At 45.6% G+C, this 12,078-nt stretch overlaps 1 protein-coding gene across 1 annotated transcript in view; it reads right to left on the bottom strand.

The window, feature by feature from the left end:
- LOC137043284 (src substrate cortactin-like) overlaps window positions 1–12,078 on the bottom strand; it is a 37,714-nt gene that overhangs the window by 3,480 nt on the left and 22,156 nt on the right. The window contains exons 7-12 of the mRNA XM_067419495.1: window positions 7,859–7,969; window positions 7,669–7,779; window positions 7,041–7,151; window positions 1,874–1,929; window positions 1,635–1,704; window positions 1,387–1,535 (exon numbers count right to left, since the gene is read on the bottom strand). Of these exons, the coding sequence (XP_067275596.1) occupies window positions 1,387–1,535; window positions 1,635–1,704; window positions 1,874–1,929; window positions 7,041–7,151; window positions 7,669–7,779; window positions 7,859–7,969 (608 nt within the window). The remainder of the gene's footprint in view (window positions 1–1,386; window positions 1,536–1,634; window positions 1,705–1,873; window positions 1,930–7,040; window positions 7,152–7,668; window positions 7,780–7,858; window positions 7,970–12,078) is intronic.

Here is a 12,078-nt window from a genome sequence, read left to right as displayed (position 1 = left end):
CTAGTAAGTGTGCATGGCTTAAATACTGTTAAATCCATTTAGAAATAGATCATTAAAAATCATTGTTTACTAACGTTCTATGAAGGCAACACTGAGTGACAGACTAGATTTACTCCATGGGCAGTTTAACATTCTGCCATTCACTTAAAAACGAATTAGTACTAGTAGTAGAATTACTACTAAAGCCTCATACAGCAGAAGAGTCTACAGCATTAGATCACAGATTGTCTTCCCTTGTACTGTACCTGATATACACCTATCAGGCATAACATTATGACCGGTAAAGTGAATAACACTGATGATCTCTTCATCACGGCTCCTGTTAGTGGGTGGGATATATTAGGCAGCAAGTGAACATTTCGTCCTCAGAGTTGATGTGTGTGAAGCAGGAGAAATGGGCAAGCGTAAGGATTAGAGCGAGTTTGGCCAGATTGTGACGGCTAGACGACTGGGTCAGAGCATCTCCAAAACTGCAGCTCTTGTGGGCTGTTCCCGGTCTGCAGTGGTCAGTATCTATCAAAAGTGCTCCAAGGAAGGACCAGTGGAGAACCAGCCACAGGGTCATGGGCGGCCAAGGCTCATTGATGACCGTGGGGAGCGAAGGCTGGCCCGTGGGGTCCGATCAAACAGACGAGCTACTGGAGCTCAAACTGCTCCAGAAGTTAATGCTGGTTCTGATAGAAAGCTGTCAGAATACACAGAGCAGCTCAGTTTGAGGCGTATGGACCAGTCAGGGTGACCTCTGACCCCTAACCCTGCCGAAAGCACCAACAGTGGCACGTGAGCATCAGAACTGGACCACGGAGCAATGGAAGAAGGTGGCCTGATCACGTGTTCTTCTACATCACGTGGATGGCCGGGTGTGTGTGTGTGTGTGTGTGTGGCTTACCTGGGGAACACATGGCCCCAGGATGCACTATGGGAAGAAGGCGAGCCGGCGGAGGCAGTGTGATGCTTTGGCCAATGTTCTGCTGGGAAACCTTGGGTCCTCCATCCATGTGGATGTTACTTTGACACGCTCCACCTACCTAAGCATTGCTGAGACCATGTTCAGCCTTTGATGGAAACGGTATTCTGGTGGCTGTGGCTCTTCCAGCAGGATAATGCTCCTGACACAAAGCACAAATGCTTCAGGAATGGTTTGAGGAGCACAACAACCAGTTTGAGGCGTCGACTCGGCCTCCAGATTCCCCAGATCTCAGTCCAATCGAGCAACCGTTGGGATGAGCTGAACAGACAAGTCCGATCCATGGAGGCTCTACCTCAAAACTTACAGGACTTAAAGGATCTGCTGCTACTATCTTGGTGCCAGATACCACGGCACACCTTCAGGGGTCTAGAGGCCTCAATGGGTCGGCAAAAGGGGAGCAACACAATATGAGGTACCTTCTGCAGACTGCGCGCCTCCTCCTGCTCCAGCTTCTCCTTCGCCTGCCGCCTGGAGCGCTCCTCTTCCGCTCGCTTCTTATCCTCCTCCTCATTCTGCTTGGCAATGTTCTCGAAGCGAGCCTTAATACTGCCGGCACTGTTTCCAGCTGAAGAGAGCAGAGCACGGTGAAGCTTTACACAGCACTGAGATCCAGCACAAGCTTTACACACTTTACATCACCATCATCATTATATCACATGCTCACCTGCTTCCACTGGACGGGTCTTCTGATACGCCACACTCGGCTTTTCCACCTCCTCAAACGTGCCGGCGCTCTGACCACAAAAACAAAGCAAACATCATCATCATCATCATCCTCATCATGCTGCAGAAATACACGCTGAAAACTGTCATTTTCAAAAAGCAAGTGAACACAGTTTTCACAAACGTATTTCTTGTTCTCAATGTCACGTTAAAAACCCAACAGAAATGTTTCTTCTTTACCTTGTCCATTCGGTCCTTCTGCACTCCATACTTCCCTCCAAAGCCTTTGGAATAATCTATAATGATGAAAAAAAATGTTACACATATCACAAACACGTGGAGTTCATCATCTGAAGGCCTGCTCCACCATCCTCACTGAAGTTGAGTCTGAACCCTAACTCACACGTGGAAGTTTTATCCGTTAGGTAAAGAACCTCTTCAACACAATACAAATATGTAGATTGATGACGCATTTTATCTATCTATCTATCTATCTATCTATCTATCTATCTATCTATCTATCTATCTATCTATCTATCTATCTATCTATCTATCTATCTATCTATCTATCTATCTATCTATCTATCTATCTATCTATCTATCTATCTATCAATCAAGGATTCTTAGGAACACACACTAATACTGTGTTTGACCCTTTCTCCTTCAGAACTGCCTTAATTCTCCGTGGCATTGATCAACAAGCTGCTGAAAGCATTCTTTAGAAATGTCGGCCCATATTGATAGGAGAGCATCTTGCAGTTGATGGAGATTTGTGGGATGCACATCCAGGGCACGAAGCTCCCGTTCCACCACATCCCAAAGATGCTCTATTGGGTTGAGATCTGGGGACTGTGGCGGCCATTTTAGTTCAGTCAACTCATTGGCATGTTCAAGAAACAAATTTGGAATGATTGGAGCTTTGTGACATGGTGCATTATCCTGCTGGAAGTAGCCATCAGAGGATGGGGACATGGTGGTCATAAAGGGATGGACATGGTCAGAAACAATGCTCAGGTAGGCCGTGGCATTTAAACGATGCCCAATTGGCACTAAGGGGCCTAAAGTGTGCCAAGAAAACATCCCCCACACCATTACACCACCACCACCAGCCTGCACAGTGGGAACAAGGCATGATGGATCCATGTTCTCATTCTGTTTACGCCAAATTCTGGCTCTACCATCTGAATGTCTCAACAGAAATCGAGATTCATCAGACCAGGAAACATTTCTCCAGTCTTCAACTGTCCAATTTTGGTGAGCTTGTGCAAATTGTTGCCTCTTTTTCCTATTTGTAGTGGAGATGAGTGGTACCCGGTGGGGTCTTCTGCTGTTGTAGCCCATCCGCCTCAAGGTTGTGTGTGTTGTGGCTTCACCAATGCTTTGCTGCATACCTCGGTTGTAACGAGTGGTTATTTCAGTCAAAGTTGCTCTTCTATCAGCTTGAATCAGTCGGCCCATTCTCCTCTGACCTCGAGCATCAACAAGGCATTTTCTCCCACAGGACTGCTGCAGACTGGATGCTCTTCCCTTTTCACACCATTCTTTGTAAACCCTAGAAATGGTTGTGTGTGTAAATCCCAGTAACTGAGCAGATTGTGAAATACTCAGACCGGCCCGTCTGCCACCAACAACCATGCCACGCTCAAAACGGCTTAAATCACCTTTCTTTCCCATTCTGACATTCAGTTTGGAGTTCAGGAGATTGTCTTGACCAGGACCACACCCTTAAATGCACTGAAGAACTGCCATGTGATTGGCTGATTAGATAATTGCATTAATGAAAAATTGAACAGGTGTTCCTAATAATCCTTTAGGTGAGTCTGTCTGTGTGTCTATCCACCCATCCATCCATCGCCTGTGCAACTTTGTGCCTAGAACCGGGCCTGACAAACACACACACACAACCACCACCACCATCATCATCATCATCATCATCATCATCATCATCAGGGAAAGATACACAGGATTAAGAATCAAGGGTTCATACACTTTTGGACAGGTCATTTTTTCTTATTCATGTCTTGTGGACTGTATGTAAACATTTTATGTAATATATCTAATTCAGGACAGGACTAAATAAAAAATAACATGCATTTTGTACGATCTCTCTTAGTTAAAATGATTCACATTTGCACAGATTGTGCAAGCAGTTCACACACTTGTTCTTGTAACTGTATAAATGATAGCTTTCAATTCCCGCTGATATCACCAAGTTATGCAACTCCTTTCTTCAAATGTTAAAAAACAAATGTTTTTCCTCCTCCTTCTGGTTTTTCTGGTTCTTCTCTGGCAGGCGCTCAGAAGGGAGGAAAGAAGTGTGAATCTACCACTCACGTGCCTGATCCCATTCTCATGAGCCCTGTGCCACTACTCTTGATCTGCCACATTAAACAGTGCCAGAGCGCTTTATTTTTTAAATATCGTAATAAACACGCGGGCGAGCATGCGGTGAGCTTGTGTCAAGAGTCCAAAGGGCGTGGTGAGCCTGTGCCAAGGGGTGTGGTGAGCTCGTGCCAAGGGTGCCAAAGGGCGCGGTGAGCTCGTGCCAAGGGGCGCGGTGAGCTCGTGCCAAGGGGCGCGGTGAGCTCGTGCCAAGGGTGCCAAAGGGCGCGGTGAGCTCGTGCCAAGGGGAGCGGTGAGCTCGTGCCAAGGGTGCCAAAGGGTGTGGTGAGCTCGTGCCAAGGGGCACGGTAAGCTCGTCCCAAGGGTGCCAAAGGGCGTGGTGAGCTCGTGCAAAGGGGCGTGTTGATCTTGTGCCAAAGGTGCCAAAGGGCGTGGTGAGCTCGTGCCAAGGGGCGTGTTGAGCTCGTGCCAAGGGGCGTGGTGAGCTCGTGCCAAGGGTGCCAAAGGGCGTGGTGAGCCTGTGCCAAGGGATGTGGTGACCTTGTGCCAAGGGTCCCAAAGGGCGTGGTGAGCTCGTGCCAAGGGGCATGGTGAGCTCGTGTCAAGGGTGCCAAAGGGCGTGGTGAGCCTGTGCCAAGGGGTGTGGTGAGCTCCTGCCAAGGGTGCCAAAGGGCGTGGTAAGCCTGTGCCAAGGGTGCCAAAGGGCGTGGTAAACTCGTGCCAAGGGTGCCAAAGGGCGTGGTGAGCTCGTGCCAAGGGGCGCGGTGAGCTCGTCCCAAGGGTGCCAAAGGGCGCGGTGAGCTCGTCCCAAGGGGCGCGGTGAGCTCGTGCCAAGGGTGCCAAAGGGCGTGGTGAGCTCGTGCCAAGGGGCGCGGTGACTTGTGCCAAGAGGCGCGGTGAGCTTGTGCCAAGGGTGCCAAAGGGTGTGGTGAGCTTGTGCCAAGGGTGCCAAGGGGCATGGTGAGCTCGTGCCAAGGGGCGCGGTGAGCTCGTGCCAAGGGTGCCAAAGGGCTTGGTGAGCTCGTGCCAAGGGGCGTGGTGAGCTCGTGCCAAAGGGCATGGTGAGCTTGTGCCAAGAGGCGCGGTGAGCTCGTGCCAAGAGGCGCGGTGAGCTTGGGTCAAGGGTGCCAAGGGGCGCGGTAAGCTCGTGCCAAGGGTGCCAAAGGGCGTGGTGAGCTCGTGCCAAGGGGCGTGTTGAGCTTGTGCCAAAGGTGCCAAAGGGCGTGGTGAGCTTGTGCCAAGGGGCGTGTTGAGCTCTTGCCAAGGGTGCCAAAGGGCGTGGTGAGCTCGTGCCAAGGGGCGCGGTGAGCCCGTGCCAAAGAGCGTGGTGAGCTCGTGCCAAGGGTGCCAAGGGGCGTGGTGAGCTCGTGCCAAGGGGCGGTGTGAGCTTGTGGCAAGGGGCGTGGTGAGCTCGTGCCAAGGGGCAGTTTGAGCTTGTGCCAAGTGTGCCAAAGGGCGTGGTGAGCTTGTGCCAAGAGGCGCGGTGAGCTCGTGCCAAGAGGCACGGTGAGCTTGTGTCAAGGGGAGCGGTTAGCTCGTGCCAAGGCACGGTGAGCTCGTGCCAAGGCGCGGTGAGCTCATGCCAAGGGTGCCAAGGGGTGCGGTGAGCTTGTGCCAAGGGTGCCAAAGGGAGTGGTGAGCTTGTGCCAAGGGGCGCGGTGAGCTCGTGCCAAGGGGCGCGGTGAACTATGGGGCACGGTGAGCTCGTGCCAAAGGCTGTGGTGAGCTAAGGGGCATGGTGAGCTTATGCCAAGGGGTGTGGTGAGCTAAGGGGCGTGGTGAGCTTGTGCCAAGGGGCATGGTGAGCTAGGGGGCATGGTGAGCTTATGCCAAGGGGTGTGGTGAGCAAAGGGGCGTGGTGAGCTTGTGCCAAGGGGCATGGTGAGCTAGGGGGCGTGGTGAGACCATGCCAAGAGGCGTGGTGAGCTCATGCCAGGGGGCGTAGTGAGCTAAGGGGCGTGGTGAGCTCTTGTCAAAGGGGCGTGGTGAGCTAAGGGCCGTGGTGAGCTAAGGGCCGTGGTGAGCTCGCCACCACGCTGCTTAGCTCACCACGCCGCTTAGCTCACCATGACCCTTTGACACGAGCTCACCACGCCGCTTAGCTAAGGGTCACCATGACCCTTGGCATCGAGTGTTAGCGCAGTTTGAGCCAGTGGCTCTGATATTATGATAGTTTATTATGATATTTTAAAAATAAAGGGTTTTGGCACCGTTTAATGTGGCAGATCAAGAGAAGTGGCACGGGACCATCTCCTCCGATTTAATACCAGTTACAGCGCCAAATGAACATCTGAAGGCGTGTTTAAAGAACATCACATGTAATCTCTCGGTCAAGTTAGTATTATAACTATTATTATAAAAAACATCCTTGAGTGTAAATTGTTTGAATTTAAATCAGTTAATTTTAACCTTCAATATTACAGTAATGTAGTACGGAGTACCATGTACTGTATATGATATATATCCACAATGTTATGAACACTGATTTAAATCCTGTTTTACAGGTCTGAGATCAGTGGTGTTCCTTACTCTTTTATATCCAAGTCAGCACTTGGGCATCAGATGGATCTCTCAGCCTTCATCATCACTTTAAAGCTGACGATACTCAAATCTATACACACACTATACTGGCGTTTGCTTTCTGATTGTGTTTCTGAAAACAGGATATGGATGAATAACAATGTTCTCTGTTTGAGTAGTAAAAGTGAAGTTAATGTAACTTGGTTCCCCATACTGACTTCACACAGCTGGTTCTCTGACTGTCGATGCTCTGCGTCTCAGAGAACATTAATGAACCTTTGGATCCTTATGTACAGAGCACTGTTAAAACCTCAGAGATATAATGATAATGTTTCTAAATCTAAATCAATCATATAGAGCTGGCTCTATATGGTATCTGGTATGAAGACTCCAATGGTGGTGGTGGTGGTGGTGGTGGTGGTGGTGGTGGTGGTGGTGGTGGTGTGTGTGTGTGTGTGTGTGTGTGTGTGTGTGTGTGTGTGTGTGTGTGTGTGTGTGTGTGTGTGTGTGTGTGTGTGTGTGTGTGTGTGTGGGTGTTTGAGACCTTTCTGAGACTCGTGGAGCTGCAGTTTCTCCTGGTGATCCCATCCCACCGCAGACTTATCCTGGCGGTCCGTCTGAACGCCAAACTTCCCTCCGAAGCCCTTCACATAGTCTGACACACAACAAACAACAACACCGTCAAAACAAACAAAAACATGACATCAACACATCTACAAAATAAAAAGCTAGTAGCTCCGTTAGTTAAGGAAGTAACATTTACACCACCTTTATCAGTTGGTCAGGGTGGAGGCAACATAGTGACATCTAACAAAATTGTCGAGCCAGCAGGAAAAAAATTGGATTGTCAGTTAAATGTTACCTAATGTTAATAAATGGTACCTTATTGTAAAGTGTAAACCAAAATTCTCATCATTAGGGTCCAAGGACCAAAGGTGCTGAGTTCAGCTGGCATCCAGGCTACCCTAAAAGTGTATGGGCATCAGAGACCGTCACCCGTAGAGACCCTGAAATTGGCAGGACAATCCTGCCAATAGGGTGCGCTACAACTAAAACACCATTACACCTCTGCAACCGCATGATCCGGGAAATTCTTCTTTGGAGGACACAGGGATACATTTACATTTTCTTACACTTTACACTAAAGTATTTCATAAACCTGTCACACAAACCTTTCTGAGACTCGTGTTTCTCCGTCTTTCCCTGGTACTCAAAGCCCATGGCGCTCTTGTCCACTTTATCCGTCTCCACTCCAAATTTGCCACCAAAGCCTTTGGCATAATCTGTAGATTCAAGATGTCAATAATGCAGACATGGCCAAACACAGACACAACTGTGAGGCTGGGGAAAGTGGGAACAAACCTTTCTGAGACTCGTGTTTTTCTGTCTTCCCCTGGTAATCGAAGCCAACGGCGCTCTGGTCCACGCGATCCGCCTGAACGCCGTAGCGGCCGCCGAACCCAGTCGCGTAATCTAGAACAAAACAACATGAGCTAAATTCTTTATCATTTCATGAAGTTGGATTACATTAATTTTGACAGGTAGAGCGGCAGCTTCTCTCAGTGAACACTGTCTGAAAACTAAAAAAACAAAACTATCAATTAATCAAAGATTTACAAACAGATCTTCATTGTATATCTGATTCTGTGTCTGGCAGACACTGAAATACTACAACTGACGTAAAGTCTGATTGGGATTTCTGAAGATTGTGAATTCATGTATTTTTGTGATGCTTCAGAAATAGTACAAACCCAATTCCAATAAAGTTGGGACCCTGTACAAATTGTGAATAAAAACAGAATGCAATGATTTGGAAAGTTCAAATTTCTATATTTTATTCAGAATACAACATAGATCAATCAATCAATCAATCAACTTTATTTATATAGCGCTTTTACAATCACGATTGTGTCAAAGCAGCTTCACAGTGTCAAACAGGGTAATATTGCGACAAAATTAGATTTGGCTGTACAGCCGTACTGGAGAAAACAGTGATGTTATCAGCTTATTTTAATTTATCATATAGCGACATTATTGGCAGATCAGTATTATAGTTTATAGAATTAAATAAGACCTAATTCATATATTTTATTTGTATAATAAGTTGAATAACTTAAATCATATTTTTAGTGTCCCCAACTGAGCAAGCCAAGCCAAAGGCGACAGTGGCAAGGAACCAAAACTCCATCAGGGCATGATGGAGAAAAATAAACCTTGGGAGAAACCAGACTCAGTCGGGGTGCCAGTTCTCCTCTGGCCTATTAACACACCGTGTAAGATTATTATTCTGGCAACCTTACAGGTCGGAAATCATATTAGATCGGATTATTCAAAGTTTTCAGGGTATCACGGAAGAGACAGATTTATTTAGGATGGGGCGTCAATTACACAAGAGTATGAATACATGAAAGATCGGAATTATTGCGCTGAAGACGGGTTTTGAGCATGTCGTGCCAGTGAGGCAAATTCGGAGGAGACACCATTTGACACGGCTCAGCAGACACTCCAGGATGCGTTGGTCATGTCCAGGCAGGTCCACCATCCGATCCGGACAGGGCCCAGATCCGGGATAAACCTCGGGATAAACAGAGAGACTAACATTAGCGTAGATGTCACTCTTTTTATGATGTAACGAGTACATCAGGTGTTATGGGAAGTGTTCCCGGTTCCGGCTGACCTAGTTAATGCAGCCTAACAATCAGTCAATTGAATTGAATAATGAAAGTTAAAAATGTTCTATGTGTATGCCATAGTAAAGAGATGTGTTTTTAGTCTAGATTTAAACTGACAGAGTGTGTCTGCTTCCCGAACAATGCTAGGAAGACTATTCCACAATTTAGGAGCTAAATAGGAAAATGATCGACCGCCTGCAGTTGATTTAGATATTCTAGGTATTATCAACTGGCCAGAGTTTTGAGACCGCAGTAGGCGTGATGGAGTATAATGCGTTAAGAGCTCGCTTAAGTACCGGGGAGCTAAACTATTTAGTGCTTTGTAAGTAATAAGCAAGATTTTAAAATGTATGCGATGTTTAATAGGGAGCCAGTGCAGTGTTGACAGAACTGGACTAATATGATCATACTTCCTGGTTCTAGTAAGAACTCGAGCTGCTGCATTTTGGACTAGCTGGAGTTTGTTTATTAAGCGAGCAGGGCAACCACCCAGTAGAGCATTACAATAATCTAGCCTTGAGCTCATGAACGCATGTACTAACTGTTCAGCATTTTGCATTGAAAGCATGTGCCGTAATTTAGATATATTTTTAAGATGATAGAATGCGGTTTTACAGATGCTAGAAACGTGGCTTTCAAATGAAAGATTGGTATCAAAGAGCACACCCAGGTTCCTCACTGACGACGAGGGCTTGACAGAGCAGTCATCAAGTGTTAGACAGTATTTTCGGTTACTACTTGTGGAGCTTTTCTGTCCAATAATTAAAAATTCAGTTTTATCTGAATTAAGTTGCAGAAAATTACTATTCATCCAATTTTTTATATCAGCTATGCATTCTGTTAATCTTGTGAATTGGTAGGTTTCATCCGGGCGAGAGGAAATATAGAGCTGAGTATCGTCAGCATAACAATGAAAACTAACGCCATGTTTCCTAATGATATCTCCCAGTGGTAGCATATACAGGGTGAAAAGCAACGGTCCTAACACTGAGCCTTGCGGTACTCCATACTGAACTTGTGATTGGTGTGACATCTCTTCATTTACTGCTACAAACTGATAACGGTCAGATAAGTACGATTTAAACCATGCCAAAGCAGTTCCACTAACGCCAACATAATTTTCGATTCTATTCAGAAGAATATTGTGATCGATAGTATCAAATGCAGCGCTAAGATCGAGTAACACTAATAGAGAGATACAACCACGATCAGATGATAAGAGTAAATCATTTGTAACTCTAATTAGAGCAGTCTCAGTGCTATGATACGGTCTAAATCCTGACTGGAAATCCTCACATATACCATTTCTTTCTAAAAAAGAACATAATTGTGAAGACACGGCCTTTTCTAGTATTTTTGATAGAAACGGTAGATTCGAGATTGGCCTGTAATTGACTAATTCTTTAGGATCAAGTTGTGTTTTTTTAATAAGTGGTTTAATTATAGCCAACTTAAAAGTTTTCGGTACATATCCTAATGTCAAAGATGAATTAATGATATTAAGCAGAGGATCTATGACCTCTGGAAGTATCTCTTTTAATAGCCTAGTCGGTATAGGGTCAAGCATACATGTTGTTGATTTTGATGATTTTACAAGTTTAGCCAGTTCTTCTCCTCCTATAGCAGTGAATGAGTGTAATTTTTCCTCAGTGACCCTGCAGTGCTCTGTCTGAAGTGATACTGTAATAGACGGCTGCATGGTTATAATTTTATTCCTAATATTATCAATCTTACTAGTAAAGAAGTTCATAAAGTCATTACTGCTGTGTTGTTTACAAACATCAGAAGCTGAAGCTTTATTTTTTGATAATTTAGCCACTGTATCGAATAAATACTTAGGGTTGTGTTTGTTTTCTTCTAAAAGAGATGAGAAATAAGCAGATCTAGCAGTTTTTATGGCCTTTCTGTATGCAATCATGCTCTCTTTCCACAAATTGCGAAAAACCTCTAGTTTTGTTTTCTTCCAGCTGCGCTCCATTTTTCTGGCTGCTGTTTTAAGGGCCCGAGTGTGCTCGTTGTACCACGGCGTTGGATTATTTGCTTTAATCTTCTTTAAGCGCCGGGGAGCAACTATGTCTAAAGTGCTAGTAAAGAGAGAGTCAATAGTTTCTGTTGCAGCATCAAGTTCCTCTTGGCTATCTGTAATGCTGAGGAGATGGAACTGATGAGGAAGATTATGTACAAAGCAATCTTTAGTCGCAGCGGTTATCGTCCTGCCATATTTGAAGCGAGGGGATGGCTTTGCAGCCTTAGGTAAATTAAGTATACATGATATTAGGTAATGATCTGAGATGTCATCGCTCTGCTGCAGAATTTTAACAGTATCAACATTTATTCCATGTGACATTATTAGATCTAAAGTATGATTAAGGCGATGAGTGGGTCCTGATACGTGTTGTCTAACTCCAATAGAGTTTAGAATGTCTCTAAATGCCAATCCCAATGCGTCTTTTTCATTGTCTACGTGGATATTAAAATCCCCAACAATTAGTACTTTATCTACAGCTAATACTAACTCTGATACAAAACCAGCAAATTCTTTGATAAAGTCTGTATTGTGCCCTGGTGGCCTGTATACAGTAGCCAACACAAATGTCAGAAGGGATTTATCATTTACACTACACAGCGTTACATAAAGCACCAAAACTTCAAAGGAATTATATTTGAAACTAGACTTCTGAGTAATACTGAAAATATTATTATAAATTACAGCCACACCTCCCCCTTTACCTTTCAGACGTGGCTCATGTTTGTAACAATAATCTCGGGGGGTGCACTCATTTAAAGTAATGTAATCATCAGGTTTTAGCCAGGTTTCTGTCAAACACAGCACATCTAAGTTATGATCTATAATCATATCATTGACAACAAGCGTTTTTGGCGAAAGGGATCGAATATTCAGCAACCCAA

Source organism: Pseudorasbora parva, chromosome 16, assembly GCF_024679245.1.
Source record: "Pseudorasbora parva isolate DD20220531a chromosome 16, ASM2467924v1, whole genome shotgun sequence".
NCBI lineage: Eukaryota > Metazoa > Chordata > Actinopteri > Cypriniformes > Gobionidae > Pseudorasbora > Pseudorasbora parva.
This window is presented reverse-complemented; position numbering and strand designations above follow the sequence as displayed.